The following is a 26,979-nucleotide window of genomic DNA, read 5'->3' on the forward strand; positions in this document are numbered from 1 at the left end:
TTTTGGGCATATTTGCCTGGAGCATCACTTCACTCCCTCTCCAAGACAATCATATCAGATGCAGATGAGACGTTTGTAATAGACAGCCCTGTAAGATACTCTATGAGTTCTCTCTACTTCACCAGAGAATAGCTGCATCGGGATCTGAGCCGAAAGTTACTGAGACAAATGTCAGCCTTTCCTCGGAGACCCACTGATTCACATCAGGGCTCATTTTTTATTTAGGGTAAGCTATCACAATGGCTGGCTGACACTCCACTGCTTGGCAAATGAGGTCAAAGTATTGATATATATTGTCTGTGATCCCTCTAAATCAGTTGAGAATTGTTTGTTTTTTTAGCTGAGGAATTATTCGCCCCTGTGATACAAACGGAACAGCATACATCAAAAGATAAAACACTAAAAGTGCCATAACCTTAATTTGCATTGGCCTTGATGGGTACGTTTACTGGCCCTGTTATTGACTAGGGAGAGGAATAATACCTGCTGTCAAATGTAACATTAGTGACACAATTATATCAGATGCCAGGATCCTCTGTCGCTGCTGTTGATACCTAAGAAATATATTTATCTTATTTGTTAAAGGTTGTTAAATTGGATATAAATCAACAGTAGTACAGCAATTGTCCTAAAATAGTTATTTCATCATATTTTGTGGTTAGAAGAGGAATGCCGTGATTAGACTTCACAATACGAGACTGATAAATGAGCATCTGGCTGGGACAGTTGCTTGTTTTATCCCATGTGTTGCATCATAGTGGAAGATGATCAAAGCAGCCTCTTCACATCCTAGTGACAGAAAGACTAGTGTAAAAGAATGTGTTTTCTAGTGTGACAACGTCTATGATGTTTTTATAGTCCTCTCACAGGAATTATTTATGACTCCTTTAACCTAATCAAACACAGTGACCAGTGAGTTATTTCTGCTCTTGGTCTTACTACACAACAAAAAGAATACTTGCATGTTTAGAATGAATCAGAATGGAAAATGGTTACTACTAAGCTTCCTTTAAAACAAATATAGCTGGAGGCATCTCCAAAAAGGCATCTGAAGTGATCTGAGGCTAGGTCTGGTCTTACAGTATTTGGAAGCTACATTACAGTAGCTCCCCCTCAATTTTCAGCTGCTGTTGTTGTTGGAATTGTCTTCTCTTTTTCAGTTCTTTTTCTTTTTCGTCCCACTTAGCTAAAGTCCAAATCGCAACTGCCAGGACTGAAATCCTGTTGAGATCCAGCCAGATGCACAGCCCGATAAAACATGTTTAAAAAAAATGTTGTCCAGGTCTGCAATTTGAAAATAAATATCGCAATTTAGAATAATCTCCACCTAGATTACAGTCAAGTGTTTTGAGCCCCTCCCTATTAATGTAGTCTGGAGATACCATTGGTCCATTTGGGCTTACATTTAGGAGAGATAATTGTGGACAAAAACCAGACATTTGATTACTTCATCTTGGGCTATGGAAAACACTGAACATCTTTCACATTTTCTGACATTTTATAGACCAAACAACTAATGATAAAAAAATATATCATTGGTTGCAGCCCTAGTATGGCTCGGTTTAATCCCACCTGACTAATATCATGTGTTCTGTGCCTCATGTCATTGTCATTTCCATTTCCCTTGTGTTTTCCCTCCCAGCGTCTATAGTATTTTGATCCTGGAAGCCTTCTAGACCCCCTTTCAAGGTCAGGGGGGATTGTGAAAAACATTAGTTAAGCAGGGTTGGGGGAGGGGAGGAAGGCTTTTGGAGAGCTTTTACATGTCCTCCTGCTCTTTTAAGGTTTTTTTTATTGTAATTGTTTGGGTCCAAAGCCGGCTCCTCAGCTGGAGCTTGTCTGTGGGGCTTTGCTGAGTCACTCCCACCTAATGGAGAACATCTGCTGCCATGCTTTAGACCACTCACAGCAGAGATATGATTGCCTGCACGTGTGTGTGTGTGTGTGTGTGTGTGGGGGGGGAGAAGGAGAGAAGGAATTAGGAATTAGTGGGATAGAACAAGCTGCAGGCAATGTAGACAATGTTATGGTTTAAGGTGTTCTGATCTGTTGCCATTGTAGCTCCACTCTCTGTGCTGTAATGTTAGGGATAGGGTCACATCATTTAGAGGTTTGGCTGCTTCACATCTCTCCCATCATCGCAAAAACACCCTCCGCTTGTCCCTAAGAATCATGTCCTTATCTCCCACATCGAATACCACTGCCATGAAGTAAAACAACCTTTCCAAGCACCTAATGTCATTTGATATTTGTCCACAAATCATTTCTCTGTTTTGCCAGGGCCATATTAGGATCACACCCGCATCCATTCCCTCTGTTGTTTGTGATTTCTAAACTATGATTTATCACCCTCTGTAATATTGGCAATTGAAAGGGAATTTACTTTATTTCTATAAATTTCTTTAATAATCTATCTATCTATCTATCTATCTATCTATCTATCTATCTATCTATCTATCTATCTATCTAGCTAATCTATTATTTTAACTAGAGAATCTTGTTTGAAGCCTCTATACTGCCAAACATCAACTGTGTCAAATTGTCCTTGAGCAGGATTTGTTGGTGAACCTGATGCCTGACCTGACGCCATAGATGTCCAGGAAAAAAAAGGAATTCCAGCAACAAGCAATAGATTTTCCAGACACAATGTTTTTCCCACACTGCTATCAACTACAAGTCAAGGATAAAGAAATAAACAACAGCAAAAGATAGCCTGCTGTGTTGCGCTACAGAGCTATACTGCTAATTGTTGTAATCTTATGCAGTAATTAATCACAAATGTTAGTTACTATGCATCTAACTGGAATGGAATCTATCAGTCATGTGAGCTGCCAATCACAGATGCATCCTTTATGTTGGAGGTCTTTTGTTTGTAGTTGGCGTGGAAAGTGTGATTGTTAACAATGTTGGTTAGATCTCATCGCAGACAGTTGGTCAAATACTCATGTTTATTGTCTTTTCTTTCCCCAACAGATTTTTCTGTAGTGTAGTCCAAGGCATCTGCTGCAGTCATGTTTAGGAACAGCTTGAAGATGTTGCTGACGGGAGGGAAGGCCAACCGCAAGAGTCGCAGCAGCGGTGAGTCGGTCTTCTGATGCCTGATACAAACAATGCATAAACATCTGCCTGTCGGCACACAGAAGGTGTTCATCACTACTTCTGTTGGTGTATTTTAGGAAGCAGCGACACGCAGCTCCGGAGCTGAAATGTATTTTGGTTCTTAAATGGTAATCTATGACTGCTAAGGACCCCTTAAAACCTGTTGTATGCTTAAAATAGACCTGGAATCAGTTGCTTGTCAGTTCTGCTGTTGAATAGCTTTACCTCCTGCTGTGAGAACCTAACACCACTTTTCCACTGGCGCTTCAAATATGCTTCGGTCATGCTGTACTGTGAAGATTATCCGTTGTACATTCACAGCAGTTTCTTTACTGACTGTGTAGTCTAGCCTTGCTTGGGTAGCACGGACATAACACGACCATAACACGACCAGCTCAACCCAACTCTCCTCATCACATTCAGTAGTTTTGTAGCACCTGCTAGTTAGGTTTCACTGCTGTTTGTACGATGGAGGTTTGTGTCTTTTCCTTTACTTTCATCTAACATGTAGAAACCCAACTGTTTAATGATTGTTTTCCTTTGCTGGGCCATCAAAGCTGTAATAAAGGCACAGTGGGAATCTACTTGCAAAGCGAACTCAACAGTCCTGCAGTGGTTTCACAATAAAATCCTCGCAGCAGAGAACCACTTTGGACGAACCTCCGGTTTTCAGGGTTAAGCCATACATTTTTGATTTTGTAGCGTTTTAACATGGTTCTATCATGCATCTTAGGGTAGAGGTGTCTGGCCTAATGCATAGGGTATCTGAAGTCTTAAACAGGCCTCAGAAGGTATTTTAAAGTCTTTAATTTTATTTACAAAGGTGTTGAATATATTTGCTTGCCTGCTGTAGTAACGGTAACGTTTTAATTTTCCGTACGTAATTGCAGCCCGTCTGGCAACGTCGTACTTCTATAAGCTAAGAGTACCGTTTTCAGTCAGCACCATCACTCATGTACTGTCACTACTGCTTATTGACTCATAATGGGTTGACTTTAGTAAAAAAAAAATCATCTTAACCCACCTAAAACTTGTTTTTCAATTGTTTAATCCCTCCATCCATTTTCTGTTGATTATTTGAGTCCAGATCACGTCAATTAATTGATTTCATTACTGGAAAATATTGTTATATACAGCTGAAAATGATCAATAAAATGTTAAAATCCTGCACTTAGTAAATTAGCAAATAATTGTAGGCCTTGTCGTCCCCACTGCTTTTCCATCATCCTTTTGACCAGTATGATCGGTTTGAGTTTTGAGTGTGTCCTTAAACGTCTTTTAATTTAATAAACAGTGCAGAAACTTCAACTCAATCAAACCCTTTTTAATTTCTCTGTGTGGTTCACACAGTCCTAACTCTACATCCCTTTTCCCCCCACAGTCTGAGGAAATAAGTATTAGAAATGCAGAACCCATGTGACTCTAAGGTCCTTGGTAAAACCACATGAAACCTTTTGTTCCTACACATGCACTACTGTCACTTCTAAAGCTCTCACTTAGAGCAACAGGGCCTTTGATGTGGTAGATAATCGCAGCCAAAAGCAACACTTGGGGGAGCTAGCAGTGTTCATTTTGTAACAGTGCAGTCTCTCTTATTGGAATCCAGTACATTTTTGGGTTATTGCCAAGGCAACACCCTTCACTCTCTTACCTGTCTCCCCAGAATAGGGTCTTTATTATGGTATTAAAATGTGCCTTCTGATGGCTTTGGTCCAGCCACCCACTCTGTTTGCACAGATGAGTTAATTTTGTAAGACTTGAAATATCCCACAGGATATTATGTCACCATCACCTTTCTTGACTTCAGACGATGTGTTTATGAAATGTAGTGTAGAGTAGACTCCCGATTGTACACTACCAGTCAAAAGTCTGGGGTCACTTACAAATTTCCATACCACTTATAGACAGAATACCAGCTGATCTGAGTGGGTGGCTGATCTTTAATGCCATATCTACATTGCCCATTATCAGCAACCATTCATCCAATGTTCCAAAGACACATTCTGTTTGCTAATCTGATATCATTTTTAAAAAATAACTGAGAAAACATTGGAGAACCCTTTTGCAGTTATATAAGCAAATAATGTAATCTGAAAACTGCTGCCCTGGTTACAAAAAACAATGCAGCTGATCTCAGCTGGGATTCTGTCTACAATGGAGTGCAATGGAAATTTCTAAGTGACCCCAAACATTTGATCGCTAGTGTATATCGCCTCACTACAACACTTACTTTTATTTTACAAGCACACACATCCAGAAAAAAACGACCAAAGCAACACAATCTGGGCCTGGGTCAGGCTAGATGCTACGCTTCTGAGATCCTAACGGTGTGGTATGACACATGGTGGAAGACCACACCATCAGGCAGGTGATACGCTGCACATATTCACCTGTGGAATCCAATATTCAATTTTGGGCGTTATATAAAACATTCTCTCTTGACTTCAGGAGGCCAGGCTTCATTTGATTTGAAATTTGACTTCCTGGTTGTTATCGGTCTTACATGATTTAATACTCCTTTCCGTTGTCATGGAGCACATGTCATCTACAATGCTGCTGTTATGTATCAGCTGCTTGCTGAATTAAACTTGCTGCTCTAAAGCGTTTGAAGCTATTACAGTAACTACATATCATAATTGTCAGTTAACTCTTTCTTTCTTCTTTTGGCGGAAATTTAAAATCACACACACATTGCTTCTGTTGATTAATTTACTTATTTTTGATGCCCTTCACTGCAAGGCTACATGGCTTAACATCTTAACATCTCTGCCTTCAGTGTGTTTGTGTATTTACGTGTGAAGTGGAGAGGAGACCAAGCAGTAGCGCATGACTGGAGTACCCTCCAGTGTTTAGATATCTGTTGCTGTCACTTTGCAGGGAATGCGCTTCTCCCAGCAGACGAGTGCTCTTCTTACAGTCTGGCTGCTCCGCTGAAACATCTGTACCCTGCAGTTTGCTACAGCATGTAGTACATGTACATGCTCGAATAGACACACACACACAGGCACTCCTAACCTTTTTTTTTTAAAGACATAATGTACACTTATTAGTTATAAGACCTAGAAATACATGTGTATACACAGACAAATGTTTTCTCTTCTCTTAGCTGCTGTCCAAGGACATCTGGAGGATTGGTTTTAGCAACACTGACTTATCAGCTTATGACAGACAGGGAGCGTTAGAAAGCTACATCCCATTCCTGCTGCTGTGGGAGATGTACTTGGCTCAACACAAACCTGATGTGTGGATGCACTGGCTGCTGAGATTGGTCTTTAGTTCAGAAGTGTAAGATGGTAAGATAAGATGAGCATCCTCTGTGTTTGATGCAGTTTCAAGTGAGCTTCTGTCTTCGGGAATGCCAGAGCTCTGAAGGGGAATATATCCTCTAATCGGACGAAAGCAGATGAGCCAGCTGTCCTTTGATATGCACTGAAGACATTGTGTGAGCTCCAAGTTACTAAGCTGGTGAATGCCATTTTTTAAATTGCATAGCACAGATTTGAATCTGTGATTGCGATGATGCTGAATTGTATAAATCTATCGTGACACACTCAGAGAACATGCTGTTATCTCTCTGGTCTAGCCTGTTTTGTCTTTAGACTGCTTTTTATAAAGATATAATAGGAAAATAGAATAGCCTATTAAGAAACCGCTTCACTGTTTTAGTCCTTTGAGTCAGACACATTTCTTTTCACCTGTAGTTTCGTTTAATTTGTTAATAAACCAAGGAAAAACAAGCTCCATTGTTGCATTTCAGTTGTTCACACACCAACTTTTGAACGAACAAATCAAGAGCTGAAAGCATTAAGTCATCTGGACTGACAGCTGATAAATTGGACAGTTTCTGGTAATATTGCATCGTCATTGCTACATGAACCCACGTGGGGTAATCAAATTTCAGAGAAATGTGCACTTTACCGCGCCTTCATGTTTTATTTATCTTGGGGAAATGACACTGTGTAGCCTCTTTTGTCCTCAGACACTTTCCCTAATAGTTGAGTCAGCCTGGAACTTGCAGCCATTTCTCTCACTCCAACGACTCTGCCATTAAACAGGAGCATTTTAAGATCTGAAGTGAGTGTTCACTTGAGATCATGTATATTTTCACACCTGCTCTGAGTGTGACAGGCAGTTTCAACAAAAAGGACAATTGTCTCTCAGTTGTAGCGTCAGCAGTTTAGATATCAGATACGCTCCATGCCTTTTCGTTCGTCAAGACACACTTCATCCAGTGTAGGCATTTAAGGCTTTCTGTGACAGCCTGCTGTTGCCTGCAGCAGTCTCATGTAAGCACACCCGGCTGAAAATCCCAAATGTGATTTGAGGAAGGAAAATGTCCCCTCATGGTCTTATGAGTCTTAGATATTATATTGTGCTTCAGACTTTCTAGCTCAAAAAATGGAGGAGCGTGGAGGCAAATGTTTCATTGTTGTCGTGTTTTAGGGGAAATTTTGACTGCCATCTCTTTCTCCCATCAGTGGATCTAGACTTGAAACAAAATCAACAGCCTGACACTGCAATTACAGTTTATGACATTGGCTGATTGGTAAAAAGAGAAATGGGGTTGCGAGGTTAGGGCGTCTGGACAGGGAGCTGTTGCATGACTAATATGCACTCAGAGAGATGAGTGTTGCAGCTGAGCAGACAAGATGTATCTTACACACATTCACATGTGCTCATACCAGGAGTTGAAATTCATTTGGATTAAATAATGAGATTCAGCTTCTATTTTATTCACCTTAAAAGAGACTTGACAGCAAGTTATGTGCATTTTACTGTACCTTATGTTTAGATATCTTCTCTGGTGTTCACAAAATGTGAAACAACTTATTATGAGAGTTAATAATTGGTACTGCAAATGGATCTGGTGTATAATGAATAGTGACAAACTGACAGAAAAAGGACAAAAACAGAGTGTGTGTATCACATCACACCAGTTCTGAAGTCTTTACACTCGCTTCCTGTGCCTAAAAGAATTGATATCAAAATATGTTTACTAGTTTATAAATCACTAAACGGTTTAGGGCCAAAAATACATTTCGGATCTGCTACACTATTAACCACCCAGACCTCTCAGGTCATCTGGGACAGGTCTGCTTTCTGTCTCCAGAGTAAGAACTAAACAGGGGGATGCAGCGTTCAGTTTTTACGCTCCTCATATCTGGAACCACCTCCCGGAAAACTGCAGGTTTGCTGCAATTCTGAGCTCTTTTAAATCAAGGCTGAAGACCTTTCTTTGGGATGTTGATTTCATTTCTTTAATGTTTAATTTCTTATACCGCACTGTAACTTTTATTCTTGTGTTTTATCTGTTTTAGTTTTTTTTAATGTAATGCAGTTTGAATTGCCCTGTTGCTGAAATGTGCTATACAAATAAAGCTGCCTTGCCTTATGAGTCCCCAGGGCAAGTCATCGCACTCGTGTCATAACACACGTGCATGTTACCCTGGTAACTTCTTGTATTAAGAAAGGCTATACATCACAAATACAGATCAAGAAGTTTGCGTTTAGATTAATTGAAGTTCTTTTGAAATTATGCTAAAATCATACAGGGACAGTGGACAACGACGCTAGCTGTTTGTTTGCAATTTCTTTTTTAAAAGTAAAATTCCTGAAAGAATGAATGTACTAACTTCATACTAGAGGCCGACCGATAAAGGATTTCTAAGGCCGATACCAATATTTGGTTATTAAAAAATCCGATATGCCAAAATATTGACGATTATATAAAAACAAATCCAAAATCGGTTTACAAACCAATTTCCCTTACATTAGTTATTTGTAGTTATTTATGAGTTCTCACTAAAATACCATGTTAACAATTAGTTTTATTGTCATAACAGAACAGAGGAACATCAACATACAGTATAATACAGATCTGATAAATAAAATGTATAAAAATACAAACTTAAGACGTGAAACTTAAAGTCCTTTGAACAAAAACACATTAACAATAAAAAAATCAGCGTTGCCAACAGCGCCGCTGTAGAGCGCCCTCTGGTGGACAAACTACGCAACACCAACGCTCATAACATGGATGAGAGTCCATTTTTATTTTTTAAATATTCATTTATCAGAATAATTTATTTGTTATTATAAATGATTGTGATGAATGAATATTTAAAAAATAGGCCACTATAAATGCCGATACTGATATATCGGGAAATGCCTCATATCGACCGGTAATATCGCCCCGGCTCTACTTCTTATACAAAAATCTAACAAAAAAGGCCCCTTTCCAAAAAATGTCAGCAAACCCCGCCACAAACCCCTTTTTATTTTCGTCCACGTTTCCTCCCTTCTGTCAGACGTTGAATGTTCCAGTCAATCTGAAAGGCAGCAGGTGCTTGACAGGAATCAAAATCGCTCTCCCTAATCACAGCACTCACAGCAATTGATGGCTCATTTTCCACAGTCATGGTGAAATCTAATTAAAGATCATCAGATCAGCAAACATGCTTTGAGCTCTAAGGCACGAGGAGTGACACAACACAGGCATGATGCAGCTTGATTGGGATTATTGTTTTAAACTGCAGATAAGCCCACACAATTCAATCATCTGATAAGTATTTTTTCACAAATGTAACCTTAAAGCTTTAGTGCGTAACTCTTTGATATTAATGGACGCCCGTTACATACAAGCCATTGCCAAGTGAGTTGCTGCAAAGCTAATTAAAACTTTCAGCTCCACAAAACTCACTATGTACATTTCAGTATGGCTATGTTTAGAAAATAGTGTCATCCGGCGACTTTCGCGCGCAGAAAATCAAGTGAAGATATTACCTCTGTGTGGCTGAGTTGGCTCAGTTTGGTGCAGCAGGTGCAGAGGTTTATGCCTCAACGCAGAGGCCTAGGTTTCGAGTCCGACCTGTGACAATTTCCTGCACGTCTTTTCCTTTTCTCACCTAGCTGTCCTGTCCATTGAAGGCGGAAAAGCCCAACAAAAAAAAGTCTTACAAGAGTCTTAAAAGAAGATAATTACCTCTTCTGAAGAGTCCATGTTTTTGTTAATCCTCTGTGTTCTCCTTTTTTAACAAGCAACTGCGTGGGGGAGGGGCAGGGTGGGGGTGCGTGGTCACAGAAGGCTTGTATCATGTTGATTCGCCGACAGTTTTGTTGTCATTATTTATAATTCCTCATGGGGGCGGCAGAAACTACCTACTATACAATTAAGATACCTTGTACATTTTGACCTATATTATGCCTTAGTTCATTTTTTCCATTGGCGAGAGAAGCCACATAGCGTTCATCTAAACACACTGACAACACAAAGATCACACTGAGCTGGATTGAAATCGGCAGAGTATCCCTTCAGTTCATTAGTTTACTTCACATGTCACAGGGTTAAGCTTCCATTTTGTACTCTGATATTTTCAAAATTTGTGACTGTCAAATATTACATGTGAAATGATAAATATGCTATCACTTTTTCCTAATGGGGACTGTTTGAATTGTGGTGGTGACATTTTCTATTATTGCCTTGTTTTCATGACTTTAGATTTGAATAATTCTATGGTTTGTCTGCCACTCACACCATGTTTCATGCATAATAAATGGAGCATTAACACAGTTAACACATTAACTGCCATTATTATGCTGCTCTTTTACATGCCGCTATTCCAAAATGTGTAAGCTTGAAAATATAAATGTGCATTTCCAGTATGATTTAAACTGTTTTAAAAACAAATGCATGGCGTATTTCAGTTAATTTAAAACCAAAATTGCTATCTTTTGAAAAACATCTATCAAGTGGTTAAATTACCTTTTAGGTCACTTGCGTTTGGAAAATGTATTATTGTGGACTATATGGATGTGGACTAAAAATCAACAAATGTATCCAGATTGCACTTGCACCAAAACAGAAAATAATCAGTTTTTGGTTATGTTTTGATGAACGGTGTTCATCGTTCTGTAGTCAGTGTGTTGTAAAATCTGATAAAAGCAATGGAAGGACATGTGTGGATGTGCAGATGTTGCACATTTACATATATGGTGCCACTCCTTAAATGCAAAGCAAGTTGTGGAATATCCCAAGAACATCAATGACAAATTAATCATCCCACCTATCAGATAGATGTAAGAGGCTACAGAAGGAGCAGCAGCAGCTTAACGTGAGCTGATTCTGGCTGTGCTCCACAGAGCGACAGATTGGCCCCTACTGCTCTTCCTTCCTGTATTAATGAACCCAGGGAGAAAAGAAATGAATGAAGGGATTTCACCATGTTTTGATAACATGCAGGAACTCCTGCAGAGGAATATCATATTTAGCCCTTCATGTGCGCCGTTCACCACAGATAACAAGATGTTAAACCCGAAAAATATGTATAGATCATTTAGATCTTATAGATTGGATTAGGTAACACAATGGTCGTTGAGCCTATGGCCCACTGATGAAAGCCATCACATTTGCATGTTTTGCAAACTGGGTGCCGGTGGTGACATTCCCGGGAAAAATCCCAAGTGGCCACAATTAGTGATGCGTTTTCCATCACCCACCGGTGGTTGGTCTAATAGAGAGGGTGGGCGGAGCTAACGCAACAAGCTCTTCAACTAGCAACTGACAGATGTCACAGGCGACACTGTTTGGATCTCTGGGATATGAGATCTAAAAACACCTGCGGTCACTGCTTATCGCCGTGGGTGCCGCCAAAGACAATGAGATTGTGACTTTTATTTTGACATTATCGGAAATGATGGCTGCTGTATTTTTGGCTTACAATTTACAACTTACTAGTTTTTATTATTATATTATTTCATTATTCATTAATCATTTTTTGGGATGAATTGTATACAAAAGGTATGAACATTGTACAAACATACCCATAACATTTCCCAGAGCCCTTGATGGGAACTTCACATGCCTTTTGTACTACCAACACTGCAGAAAACTAATAATTTACAATGACATAAAACAGTCAAATCAAACTCAAATCAAATAAAAAAAATATTTGCATATAATCTGTCAATCGGCCTATCATTACAGCTCTACTTATTTGTATTCAGATAAGGTTTGTTATTATTAATCTGTTATAGTTTGTTAATTCATCTATAAACTCCTTTTTTGTATCTCCCTCTGTGCATTAGAAGTCTCTATGTCTCAATTCCCTTCAAATGTGAACCTAAGATGCAAAACAGACCATGAATCAGTGAATAAATATGGCGCACAGCTGTCGAGAGGAGCTTTGACCTTTGGTTACTAAGGACAACAGCCTGATGTCTACAACCTCTTTGAGCTTCGCTGCAACGTGTCATTTATTTATGAGGGGTCTTTATGCAGTGGTGAATGAGCATTGTTCAGCACCAGGAACTGCCAGAGCAAAGTTGTTATGTTGATATATGCACAAGTATATTCTGTTTTCCTCATCAGAGCTTCAGAAATAAAGTTTGCTTCCGTTGGTCTTGTGTATTTTTAGACCAGTGTTTCCCAAACTTTTCTATGCCAAGGACTCCTAAACACACAAATTAGGCCTTGTCCCAGACCCAAGCCTGATAGGATTTTTTTTTTTTAAGTTATTTTTTCGGGGTTTTATTAGTCAGAGAGGACAGCCGAAGAAGTGAAAAAAGGGCCGCAGCCTGGATTCGAACCCCGGGCCCGCTGCGTCGAGGAGCAAACCTTTGTATATGGGCACTCGCTCTACCCACTGAGCTATCTGGGTGCCCCTGATAGGATTTTTGATTTAGATGTTTTATTACAGAATGTGTGTGACAACCCTGACCAAATGTGTTACTTATGGATGGAAAATGGTGCTGGTGACACCCTGGAACCCGAGTAAAGACCCCTGAGAACCTCTGTCAGACGACACAGTGTGGAGTTGGTCTGTGAAAGTTTCATGGGGGGGTCGTCAGTTGAAAGACCTCATCACTTCCCTTACTTGTGGCCTCTTCAGCCTCCTCCCAAAATAACAAAGAAAGTGAGAAGTTGCTCCGCGCCTCAGGTCACAGACAATATAACCGGTGTCGACCAGGTGGGGGACACGGCCTCGGAAAGCTGCCAACCTCATCAGCAGGCACCTGTGGCCTTGTCTCCGGGTCGCCATGGTAACAAAGCTGTAGCAAAACGAAAGTGTGCTGAAGGTCAAAGACAATTCAGCCTGACTGTCGAGGGGCTGGAGGCCTGAGAGACGACCTGTGTCAGCAGTGGCACTTTTCTGTCTCGTGGAGTGAATTACCTCCTTTGAGTCCTTCAGGCTCAAGAGTATGACGGCCTGAAACCTCTTCTACCATCCTTTCTGAGAGTCAGCAAACAATGTCATGTTGTTAAATAGGGCTGCACGATATGAGGAAAATACTTGCAATAATTGAATAGATATTAAAGTGTACTCCGTTCTGCTGCTTTTAGTGTTCTGCTAAACTACAACAAGTTGCTTGTTGAATTTAAAATGTATGAAAAACAAATAACCATAAAAAATGATTAGGGATGTACAGATCGGATACTGATTTTGGGCCTCCACTGACTCGTATAGCTGGATCGGATATCTGTCATGATGGGGCCGATCTATTCAAAGAGAATCCCAGTCACTTCCACACATTGGAGCACACAGCTTAACATGTCTGTTTAAGAAGGCTTTTGGTTGATGGGTTTTTGCTAGTGTCATTTTAATTTTATATATTTATATACATTTTATACTGTTTGTTTTGTTTTTAGTTGCTCTTTTGTACAGCACTTTGTGATTTTTATCTGACAAAAGCGCTTTATAAATAAACTTTACTTACTTACTTACTTACAGCGTATTAATTAACTGGTATCGGATAGATACTAAGCCAATACCCAAAGCCCAGGTATCGCTATCAGCCTGATGTAATAATCTTAACACTCTTCACACTTCATGTCAGTAGAGATGGGTGACAAATAGAAGGTGTTCAGTACAGTGGAGATGTGAAGGCCGTAGCATAAATCATATCATTTTCATCAAGACATTCAGTTGTGTGTCCATGCACGCGTAAACCTCTTTCACAGGAGACATTTTGACATGTAGGAAAAGACCAGGTGTAGATTATAAAATGAATGACGGCTGAATCCCATTTTGTTGCTTCCTGGTATTGTGCATGCCGTCACACTCTTGTGGCTGATTGGGAACCGAGCTATCATTAACGTGACCATGCTTGTCCTACTATGACAAGACAAAATGTCTTTTGTGAAAAAGGCCTATTTATATTGTTTCTTTCTTTCATTTGTCACCTGTATTTATACAGTCCATGCAGTCATTTGAAGACAGCTTCAAGGATGTTGTACAGTTTGTGAAAAAATAAAAATAAAACTATATGTCAAGTGCCATCCTTGCTGCAGTAGCTGGTACTCACTGAAGCCAATGGTACTCAGCTGCACATTGTTTCTATTGTATAACAATAGCCGCAATAATCACATTGAAGCACATTCTCTTATGCTTGTTTTAAGTGCACTCTAAAGTGTGAAAGATGGAGTGAGTCGTGTCTGAGTTTGTCGAGTCTGCCTTCTGTATTCAGCAGTTCTGGTTTTGATTGCCATCATAAATCTTTATGAAAGCCCTGATGCATGTCTAAAATCAGTACAGTACATGTAAGACTTGTTCCGTCAGCCCTCAGATTGCCCACAGCGGGGTTACAAATATCCCACTGACACTGACCTCGCCGGTGGTTTTTATTCTCAAATGCAGCTCTTTTGTAAAAAGGGAAGTGTGCCTTCCAAGTCTAGCAGTAGGGAGTGGGCAGCATGATGCGTTGGTAAAGAAGCGTTGGTCTAACCTCTCCTCCGCTCTATGATCACAACGTCAATAGTGGTACGTCTTACTCCGGTTCATTCCGTCTCAATGTGTCCCATCCCTTACCTCTTGCTCTGCTCACTTTCCTGCTATCCCTCTATGGCCTTTCCCTCTTTCTCGTCATTTCCTTTTAGTAAATTTCCTTATGGTCTCAAAGCAAGAAGTTCTTAATCGTAATGCGAGGGCGTTTGTTGCATCCCTCCATCTGATGATTGACTGTAGACTGGATCTGTGTCAACTCTCTATGTTAATGATGACAGCTTGATTAAAGGGATGTGGGCTGAGGCGTGACTGATATTTAGCGGTTGGTGCTGTGACCTAGATATGGTGTCTTTTCTTAGGTGGCAAGGGAGAAGGGACAATGTGGGCAGTTTTTTATGGCCATGGAAAGCAATCCGCCTCGAAATTGTGAATGGTGAGAGCCTCCATGCATGTATTTGCTGCGTTTTAAATGAGTGCTGGACTTGTTTCTGTGTGTCTTATTGGAGCAGGACACAACATTTGGATGTTTCGGAACATAAAACCTGAGTGAAAATCTGAATTTATTAAAATCATGGTTACACAGAAACACTAAGTCTTATTTATTTTTAATGTTTATTGCTGGCTGTTAAATTCCGGACTACTTTTCTTATCAATTAATCTGTTGTTTTTTTAATTTGAAAAGAGGTTTAAAAAAATAAATAGTCAAAATGTCCATGGCAAGGTCTTTAAATGTCTTGTTTTGTTTAAAACCTTAAAGATATTCAACTTACCATCATAGAAGATTAAAAACACAACATTTTGCTCAAAAGACCCATGGCATGAAAATGTCACTTTATGAGATTTTTGTTGTTTGGGGTTTATGTGCGTTCCCCCAGCCTGCCTGTGGTCCCACAGTGGCTAGAACTGGTGATAGTTGTAAACCAAGCCCTGGGTATCCTGCTCTGCCTTTGAGAAAATTAAAGCGCAGATGGGCCAATCTTGCTCCTCATGAGGTCATAAAGGCTAAGGTTACCTCCCCTTTCTCTGCTTGAAATGTCTTGAGTTGTCTTTAAGCCATTAAGTTTGAAATACATTCTGGCGTTCAAACGAGCGAAGTGGCAGTTGGTTAATTTAAAGTTACCACATGTACTCAGGAGGAACACTGCATTTGCTGAACTGCTTTGAACAAGAAACTAATCTCAGGAATGAAAACCATTAATTAGGCCCTGAAAATTAATCTGGATGTAAAATTAAATTAGGCAACTAAATAAACAAAACTCTTGTACACAATGGTACAATAATTTCTTTATTCCTAATATCAGGCGTTTTGGTAGACTTTAAGCTGGCCCAGTTCCAGTCCTAAGGGACATCCTTCCCTCTCTGATGCACAGGACAGCAGCTATACTTGACATGATATTAAGATTTTGGAGGTGTATGAGCATTTCTGCAAACCTCCATGAGCTACTGTTACCCAGAAGCCCCCTTTCTGTGTCCCAGCACACAAGCCAATTTCACAAATCCTCACAGAGGAATGTCTCAGCTTAATTTGCCTGAAGGGCTTCGAGCCCCCTGGTGTGTTATTTCTCTGTGATATTGGAGCTTGAAAGACGTCGCCTATATCGATGTAGTCTGTATTCATATCGAAGTTCATGTCGACTTCAAGCAGCCTCTTCTGTACTGTAGCTAAAATAGAATAAAGTGAAGAGGCTTCTCTTCACTTCTTTTTTGTACTACAAGTTATGGAAAAGTTCCAGCTGAATAATTTGAGAAAAATACCTTTATCGAATCAACACTGCAATTTAAATTGCAATTATTTCCTATAAATAAAACCCTGGGCCTGTATTTGTGCTCAACCTAGCATGAAACAAGATATATTTATGCCAAACAAGATCCCAAATTGGTCTTGTTTGTACGTGATTCAAATCTGCTAGAATAATTAGTCAATTCTTAGTAAACTCGGCTCGTAAAAAGTAATAGAGAACAGCTACACAAATGGCCAATTTTGTTTATAACAATACTGGTGTTAAGTCACTTCTGCCAGTGATGCAGTTGACGGCTCTGCACTTTCAGAAGCTTGAGTTAGCATTAACGTTTGCTTCACAGACTATGTGAAGCAAATCAAGAGTATTTAGCAGCTAAAGAGACATATATGGTTCTTAGGAGTTGGTGGAGACCAAAAACAGAGCTAAAAGAAGCTGACTTACATGATTGCTAATGTTTCTCCACATCTGCTAGATGTATAAATTGGCAACTCTTTGTTTACACGTTCCACTAAAATATAAAATATACATTTTGTGTGTACAGTTTGTATCTGCTGCAACAAAGTGGCCGGAAAAATTGGTTGAAGCAACTTCATAATTGCCTATTTTGCTATTTTGAAATTGTTTTTTTATATTAATCGGTCAGTCTTATTAGCACAATTGGAAGTAGAAAGAAACGTTCTTGGAGAGATCCCTGGCTTTGAAAGAGTTAAGGTATTCTGCACTCGCTGAAAGAAGAGAGAGGGAGGATGAGAGTTATTGCTGCCAGAGAGTGAGAGGAGGCGGTGGAGGAGGAGGAAGAGAGCGAGTTGCCGGTGTGTGTGTGTGTGTGTGTGTGTGTGTGTGTGTGTGTGTTCCTGCGCGGCTCAGTAAGTGTGTGCGTACTGACACCTGGTGCTAGCCCTCTCTCTCTGCTCACATTGTGGAGAGCTCTCTGCCTGTCTGGGTCATTCTTTACCTCTTTCTCTCCCTCTCTATCTTTTGTCCTCCTTTTTCTGGCTTTTCCCCCGTGTTTTTTCCCCTCTCTGTGTCCCTTCAATTGCCTCCTTTTGTTTAGGATCTCCCTTACTATGGTGCAGGATTTTTATTGCCTGGGCAGACGAGGTGCTCGACTGACAAAGGTAAACCAGATGAATTGGGGCGGGAGGCTGGATGGGTGGATGAATGGATGGATGGATGGAAGGAATGCATAGATGTAGATGTGGGAATCTCAGTTGTGAATGTGGTGAGTGGTGTAAACTGTCTTTGGAAAGAACCACAATTTATTAAGCTGTTAATTGTTTCTCTGGATTTTGCTCGTTTCACAGTGCAAGTCTGAGCAGCTCTTGCCCTGTGTAGGCGTCTCAATGTGTATTTTTTAAAGGTGGAGGGTTCAGGTATTTGATTGAAGAGCAGTGTTAAGTGTCTGTTTTTTTTCACTGTGTCAGCACCATGTGTCAAGACCTGTCTCCGACTGGTGTGCTTACTCTGATGTGGCTGCTGTGCTTGGTGTCACCTTGACCCAGGTAGTGGGCTCGCACAGCAATCAGTGTCTTGGCGGCAATAGTGCCACACCTTAAGCCTTGTGTGTGTGTGTGTGTGTGTGTGTGTGTGTGTGTGTGTGTGTGTGTGTGTGTGTGTGTGTGTGTGTGTGTGTGTGTGAGTGTGAGAAAGTTTATATCCCTGCTCGCTGTTGCTGATTGGTCTCCACAAAACTCCACATTTCTATCTCTCATTCGGTAACACATGGAACACAGCAGCTAATAATAAGACAAAATCAAGCAGTATGACTATCAAAGAGCATTTGCAGGTAAAAGAATAAGATAAAATCACATTAACTACTGTTATCAATTCCAACACAGGAAGACAGGAATGTTTAGATTAGTTTTATTTTGGATCTGTTGATTATTTTCTGAATTAATCGAGAAATCATTTAAAATATCAGAAAATAGTAACAAGTGCCACATCCCAATTTACTGAAGCCCAAACAAAATTGCACAACCAAATAAGGTTCAAAGAAAAGGAAACAACAACAATAGCACCAAAATAGAAAAAAAAGTACATAAACAAACAAAATAGTAGCAAAGGAACCAAATTTGTTGTTTTTTCTGAGCCAAAACCCAAAAATATTCAATTCACTATCATATCAGACATAGAAACACAGCAAATCTTGAACATTTGCTTGAAAATCTCTTTAAAAGCATTAATGACATATCAAAGTACTTGCCATTTAATTTCAGGTAATCAACTAATTGTGTCAGCTTATTAAACCTGTTGTTTTACTGCTGAGGATTTAAACACCTTACCTGTGAGACTCATTTTCCTTGAAGTTTAAGTGCTGCAGGGAACCCTGCAGAGATATCCTCGAACATCCATCCATCGTCTTCCGCTTGGATAGAGGTCACGGGGGCAGCAGTTCCAGCAGGGGACCCCAAACCTCCCTTTCTCGAGCCACATTAACCAGCTCCAATTGGGGGATCCCGGGGCGTTCCCTGGCCAGGTTGGAGATATCGTCCCTCCACCTAGTACTGGGTCTTCCCCGAGGCCTCCTCCCAGCTGGACGTGCCTGGAACACCTCCCTAGGGAGGCGCCCAGGAGGCATCCTTACCAGATGCCCGAACCACCTCAATTACCTCTTTTTGACGCGAAGGAGCAGCGGCTCTGCTCCGAGCTCCTCACCGATGACTGAGCTTCTCACGCTATCTCTAAGGGAGACATCAGGCCCCCTCCTGGGGAAAGCCATTTCGGCCGCTTGTACCCTGGATCTCCTTCTTTCAGTAATGACCGAGCCTTCATGTCCATAGGTGAGGGTAGGAGCCTTCTGGCTCAACTCTTTTTTTGTCACCATGGTGTGATAAATTGAACATCATTCTGTGTTTAATTAGTTTTGCTGTTACCGTTTGGATCACATTTGAGAATTTTTTTTCTAATTAAAAATTCTTATCTGGTATTAGAGATCGACCAATACTGTTTTTTCAAGACCGATACCGATTATTAGTAGTTAATGAAAGCGATAACCGATATATTGGAACCGCTATGCATTTACAGTGAAAATGAAAATCAAGTCAAAACTAAGATTGTGAAAAGTTACAAATTCCAACACAAAACCTTGTTTAAATCCTTTAAACAATTATTTGAGAAATAAGAAACTTTGAAAACATAATACCCAGTAACAGATAGTGTTGTAGGCGGGACATTAAGTCAGACTCAGCGGGGAGTGAAACCAAAGCAGAGGGACAGACAGACCTGTAATGGAGCCAAAGTAGACCACTTTTTAATGAATTAACTTTATTTATATCACAAAAATACGTTAATACAGATCATCTGAGTGAAAACTGCCAAAAAATGGCCCTGGTCGTGATAATCTAGGGCAGATAATCCGTCTATCCTCATCTGTTATTATATTGAACATTTTCAAACGATGCATGCCTGCTCACTAGTCATCTACTTTCTCTGTCACTCTTGTTCCTTTTCTCTCCCCCTCACTCTGTCATCGCTTCACTTACTGTTACTCTCTCTCCCACCCACTCAGATATTTCTAGAGAACAAAAGGAGAGAGAAGAGAGGGAAGACATAATGTACCAGCCTTACGTAGGCTAATGAGTCTTCACCACTCCGTCCCTTCTCTTCCTCCCATCCTCCTCCTTTTTCTCAAGTCCTCCTTAGCCACATCTTCTCATAAACACAATCACAGCTGCTTCTATTTCTCTTTCATCTCTTCTCTTTTATCAATCCAAACACGTTTTCATCACAGCTTCTTGTTACAACTGTCCTACTGTTCCCATTTTCCTTTCATTTCTTCGGGAGTGGCTAGTTTCTTTCACTCCCTCATCTTCTTTTTGTGTCATTCCACCCATTCATTATCTATTTATTCTCATTATTACAGGTGCTAACAATTTGCCATCCCTTTTCCTCCTCCCTCTCCATTTCTTAAAGGGCTATTATGCAGTTTTGGCCATTTCTTTGCTTGCAGAATTCTGTATAGAGCTCCCCCTACAGCCCCGGAACAGATATTTGTCAGCTCCTATGTTTTCTTTTGTCTGACTCCTCTCTCGATCAATCTGCCATTTTATCTTTTAGATGACCACCATTAAACTCAAAAAAAGTTATACAACCATTACAATGATTACCATAAATTAAGCTAAAGAAACTCCATTGTTCCCCTTTAAACTAACTTCAGTCTTTTCCATCAATATTTCCATCCTAATATACCCATCTTTTGTCTTACTAGCATCCTACACACTGACACAAATACAGACCCAGAATCCTGCATAAACAAAGCGGTCTTCTGAATTGTGGATTTGGCCGCGAGAAATCTGAAAAATCATGGTTGTAGCCCTTTAAAACTTTTGATGCCATGCAGGACTTATTAGCCCCCCTTTTGGCATCCTGTTGTTTTTGCCACTTGGGAAAAACTGGGCTTTCATTGTGCCTCTTGATGTGGATGGGCTCATTAATGGTGCTCAGCGCTGTGTGCCTTTGAATAGCAGGAAGAGCCCTTGCTAGCTGAGCATACTGAGGGATATTGTCTCGCTTTACACCGCATGATAAATGCAGCGAAACACAACGTTGCAGAAGCGAACAACGGCGTTGGTTTACTTCACAAAAGCTGCAATTGCGAGGACCACAACATCTAAATGGGACTAAACCCACACCAGCTGTGTGTCCAAATGCATCCCGCCACCTGTCTCTGTTTGATGACTTGTTAAATTCAAACCTACAATCTGTTTATGTATGTCTGTCTGACTGTCTGGTGCCCCTACCCCCCCAGGCCAGCGGTTATATTTATCTGCTTTGACAGGTCTGATGATGGTGCCACTAGGGCTGGGCTATATATTGATTTTGTATTAATATTGATATACAGTAAGAGGCTAGATATCGTCTTAGATTTAGGATTTTTTCTCCTGATATGACACAATTTGCTTTTACCCACATAGTTATTATATCAACATAACGGATGATTATTTAAAAAGATACTTGTACTGTAACACGTGCATACTCACCAGTGCTGTTGGGCAGACAAATCAAAGAATTTGATGACATAAACTTTGGGTCTGGGAACTAATGATGGTTATTTTTCACATTTTGTAGACTTAGCAATTAATCTTTTTTTTCTAATTTTTTAAAAACATGAAAAAATTGACAGATTAAATGAAAATGAATATAATTATCAGTTGCTGCCACAATTCCTACCCTCCACCTAATCCCTGACCACATTATCCCTTTTTCAAATAATGTCAAATAAGACCCGAGTTTATTTGGTTTATGTTATTATGTGTAATCAAAAAATTGGGCAACAACAGATAATTAATAGCTTAATTAATAGATTACAGAGCTGAAACAGTTGATTCACTGCTTATGATTTTTATAATCCATTAATGTTTCAGTCACTTTTTTCATTATTAATTGAATGTCTTTGGGTTTTAAGCTGTTGGTTTGACAAAACAAGACATAAATATAATCGAAACATCAGTTGGATACAAATTAAAATCCTTCTACAATTTCAAAAATGTACAGCCAGTTTAGTTTGACAGGAAAGTACGAGACAATGAGACCCACACCCAAACAGCATTAAGTGCCCAGACCAAGGTTGCACATGAAAAATTGATGTAAGATCTACACGCGCGCACACACGCACACACAAACACACACACACACACACACACACACACACACACACACACACACACACACACTGACCCATATCCTTTTTTTTGTACTCAACAACACATTGCATGGAATCTCTGGATTCAAAGTTCCTTCTACATGAACTTGACAGCCAATTGTTTTTAAACAATTATCTAAATGAAATACAATATTCTGCTTTAGCCCATCAAGATTGTATATTTCAGACAACATAATTGTTAATTATATTGTCTGAAGTATGAAATCCTTGTTTAGTTCGATAGAATAGCAGAAAGGATGAAGCGGCAGCAGTGCAAGTTAGTGTAGGACATACTTTGCATGTGTTTTAGTATTCTAAAAATAGTACATAGAGTTACTGTATTATAGGCTGTAGCTGTCATGTTAATAATAAAAGACATCCAGCCACACACTGTAGCCTACTTTCTCCTCACAGTGTATTAGTGTTGGTGTCTGCTGTGGCACTGCAGGCTCCATAAACCCCTAGTCTATTTTATATTTAATGTGTATTTCATTATTTAGGCCTACTTGTTTACAGTTGTAGACCCATCTCCATTGCAAGTGAGAGTGTGTGTGTGTGTGTGTGTGTGTGTGTGTGTGTTTGTGTGTGTGTGTGTGTGTGTGTGTGTGTGTTCACTCTCCTATAGTCACAATGACACTGAGATTGGAATGAATTATTGCATTGCTTTGGGCGAGCATATGAATGAATGGCTATGAAAGAGGACACAGTAGCAAGGACAGTCTTTCTATTTCACCTCTCTCCGTCCTACATCCTTTGTCTTTTACTATGGCCATGGTCAATGGCCTGCTCTTTTTCTGTTCCTCCATCTCTTTCTACCTTTCTCCTCTCCTTCATTGTTCTCCACATGTATAGGTTGAAATCATTACACTCCGATTGCAATGAAGAGAAAATCAAAATGACACTTGTCTTGTCTGCCGCTGGCTTTTTTCTATCCAACATCAAACGCCCTCCTTACTGTCATGTTTTTGTGCTTGTGGCTGTTTTGGAGAAAATCTATACTGAGTTCTTCAATCTTCATGTTTGGCATTTAGCTGGTGAACTTTGTGGCTGTAGCCCGAATAAAGGAGTACTAAGCATTACATCATTATATAAATAGGTAACCTAGTGATTGCATTCTGTCATGCGGAGAAGCTTATGCAGTTGAATATATAATTATATTCATTTGAGATGTTTCTCTAACCATCAAGTTGTTAGGTAGAGGTAAATAGGAAAGATAATTGATGCCGCTGGTATTGTTACAGAGAGCAACCTCATGCATAACTTTGCAACAAGTAATGATTGCAGAGCTGCTGAAACCAAATAGCTGTTTCTCCCAGTTATGGGATTCAGTGTTAGAAAACATCCTTGGATGATCTTCTAAGAATGAGTTCATCCTCAGTGTAGCTGGCAAAGATTAGATTTGTGTGGGGTACAAACTTCTCTCTCTACATTTCAGGTTTGGTTGTGAAGCGTACAAATCTCCACCGTGCAGAGAGGCCCTAAGCAACAGGAGTAAGGATCAGATTTAAGCTGCTGTATGGTAATAGCTCAGTCTGTCATTCACTGAAGTAGTAATTTGAAAGGCAGTAATATCTTCCACCATAATGAACAAGCACTGACTGCAGCAGGAGCTCTTTCCCTCAGCCTCCCTGTCTGAATTTATAAGGATCCCAACCTTTTCTCATTAAACACTCTTCGTCGGTGCAGAAAGAGACATCTGCAACCTTAGCAGGAGTCGCACGCGCTCCTCCTCTAGCTGTAGACAGCCAGAGGTCAAAGGGAACCAGAGGCGATGCTCCTCTTGTACTGCAGACAGAGATGTGTATTAACTCAGACAACAAGATAACGACAGATCCTGTTTCCTCGACAGCAGATGCAGTCTGACGAGTATGGTCCATAAGGCTGTCCACAATATTTACTTCTCTCTACTACTTAAAACACAAACTTACTGATTCTTTAGTCTCGCATTGCCAGACCTTCCTCCACAGTGCTGCGGAGTCTCAGTGCTATTAGTGTATTAGTATTAGTGATGGAGAGACCACGCAAGAGGGGGAAATGACGAGGGAGGTGGTACAGGTGGGATGTCCGCTTCTTACATCTTTTGTCGTCCCTTTTTTTGTGATGCCAGAGATTAGAAATGGATAAAAAGAAAAGGATAACTCTTCATTGGAACGCCTGGAGGCAGACCAGGAGCTACCAGCTTCTTTATTTCTCTGCACATCCTCCTTTTCTCCCTCTGAGTCTCAAGGCCGCCAAAGAAAATCTCTATAACACTTCCATTTCCGTTAGGCTATTTTTGCTGCATGCTTTTCACTTCTCCGCTCTGATGTAACCCCAGTGGTGTGTCAGACTGAAGGTAGGAGATGCTTTTTTTTTTTTTCCAGACTCTTTATCACTAGCTTTTTATTTTTATTTATTTCAAATGAAGCCCGCCCACTCAGTGCTGCGACACAGCTTTTCTCAGCATCAGATTGCAGTGTAGGAGTCAGGGCATTTCACTCTTTTCTTTCTCTCTTTTTTTTTCTCTCTACATGCACACACATTCTCTATTTCTCCCTACTTCCTCCATCATAACACCTCCATCCATCCAGGACACTGCTGAGTTGTGGTGCTGTCAGCCAGAGCCTGACGCACTCAGCTACTCACATATGCGTCACCTCTCTGGCCCAGCGCCACGATCGTGCTGCTCGCTGTCCTCCACATATACCTAGGTGGCCAGGGTCATAAGCTCTGGGATTTTCTAGAGGGTGGGAGGGCATAACGTGGTATTTTAAGCCAATGTTGTAGATGATCACAGGTCACGTTTGGGGCAAGTGGACCACCATACAGGTCTATATTGAAGATATATCAGTTAAAACAATAGAGATAATGGCTTTAATAGCCCAACAAACACTGTTTTTGGGGTCAATACCAATATTCATGTCAGATATATTTGCCAATATTTTTTTTCTTTTTTTGTCATATAAGAAACACTCAATATAAACACATTTTTGATAAGGATTCCTTAAATTAGTTTCTTTAGCTTGATTTTTTACAGTTTATTTTTACAAATAAACTCTGAGAAGTTGTACAACTATATAATAAAAACTCTGTTTCTTAATTACCTCACATCTTTTTGTATTTTTATATTGCTATTTCTCGATACTTATCAGCCGACATATACATGTACATCAATACCATAGACTGCATAAAATATGGGCCAAGTCCTGGTCTTGTTTTTTGGAGTAAAAGATGAAGATTCAACTGTGTTTACCCATCGATGGGCTATGATTAAATGTCTTGTATGTTTTGTATTGTCGTTTATATTAAGCGACTGATGTGACTGACTGATTATAATTTATTTGCGTTGAGTGTATTGTGGAGTGGGTCAGACTGTTTTTAGTGAAAGACTACCATATACCGTTGACTTGCGCTAGCCTAGCACCAGCAAACTCTGCAGCTGGAAGGACTGGATGAAACGTGTCTCCACTGATAAATAACTAACTAACTGACTAACTTGGAATGAAGGTCCTATGTCCAAATTCTGAACGACCTCTTTAATATGTTAAACATTGACTTACATTATAGAAACATTGAAACAAGCCAACATAAGCCCATCAGTCCAACACTTGTTCAAAAATAACTAGAGAACATTGTGTAATGTAGGTCATATTATGACTATTATGACTATATATGATATGCTTTTTTGGGAAAGCAGGTGTAGCAACAGAAGTAGTATGAGGTAAAAAAAAGATCTGCATTAGGATTTGTTGTAGCCACCAGGTAATCAACAGTAATGCAACAACAGGACAAAAGGGATTGGGTTGTTGTGCTTCGGGCATGTTTGGGATATTCCTTCTTTAATTGCATCCGCTGTTGCTTGGCAAATTGGAAGATTCTACTGATTTACTTTTTGCTCATTGCATCTAAACCAATATGCAGAAAGAACAAATGAGCCTCAAGAAAGATTCATCTAAATTGTCTTCAGTGTTATCTTAAGAACTCTATGTTCAGGCTTTGACCTTTTTTTTGACACTTTATAAAGGCATTTTGTCCTCAGTTCGGATTTATATTGGGGACACAAGAATGAAGCCAAACTGAACCATATGGTTGTGTTAATGGGTTGTTTAGATTTTGAATCCCATATGCAGGTGTAACAGGAAATCTTGTAATTTAAATGTATTAGCACCAGACCACAAATAAGACTGCTAATCACGATGCATTATTTGCAGAGAATTTCGTGGCCCTTGGGAGAAATTATCATTAAAATCTTTCCTAATCAATACTTAACTATAATTTACTGGCTTTTTATGCTGAGGTATTGTTACTTTCCTAACTATTCTTTGATGTACTTGCTACACTAAGTGAGTGTACTAGATTGGAGGGGTTTAATGCACTTATTACCTAAGAAACAGACTCAACAACAAAGGCTTGTTGGTCCAAGCAAGTCCAATTTTTTATGTTTTAAATACATTTTACGTGTGTATATTATTGGACTATTCAGCAGGTAGTAGGCACTAGAAACATTCAGAATTGTCTGCTACCCACACGGTACGGCAGGTTATTTTCTCTTATGCTGGCTGGCTGCAGGATCCACAAATTAAATCAAAGCTGATATGAGCACTGCCCTAAACACAGTTAACAGCTTGAGAAACTGCCAGCTCTGCTCCCCCTCCCTCTCTCAGTCTCCTTCATACTATTTTGCTCAGCACACCTGCATTATGCTCTCCCCACAGAGTCACATCTAATGGCGTTTTTCCACTGCTGGTAACAGCTTGCCTCGGCTCGCCTCGGCCCGCCTCGGTTCGCCTCGGCCCAT

General features: G+C 40.0%; 1 protein-coding gene across 9 annotated transcripts in view; it reads left to right on the plus strand.

Annotated features, from left to right (window-relative positions):
• Window positions 1–26,979, plus strand: part of tanc2b (tetratricopeptide repeat, ankyrin repeat and coiled-coil containing 2b) — a 136,682-nt gene that overhangs the window by 32,868 nt on the left and 76,835 nt on the right. For 6 of the 9 annotated variants that reach the window (XM_034861428.1, XM_034861431.1, XM_034861430.1 and 3 more), the window contains exon 3: window positions 2,974–3,078. In XM_034861428.1, coding sequence (XP_034717319.1) covers window positions 3,012–3,078 — 67 coding nt within the window. In that variant the 5' untranslated portion in view covers window positions 2,974–3,011. Of the gene's footprint in view, window positions 1–2,973; window positions 3,079–17,416; window positions 17,680–26,979 lie in introns of those variants that run through there. The other 3 variants (XM_034861426.1, XM_034861427.1, XM_034861432.1) reach the window with 2 other exon arrangements.

Source organism: Etheostoma cragini, chromosome 21, assembly GCF_013103735.1.
Source record: "Etheostoma cragini isolate CJK2018 chromosome 21, CSU_Ecrag_1.0, whole genome shotgun sequence".
Lineage (NCBI taxonomy): Eukaryota > Metazoa > Chordata > Actinopteri > Perciformes > Percidae > Etheostoma > Etheostoma cragini.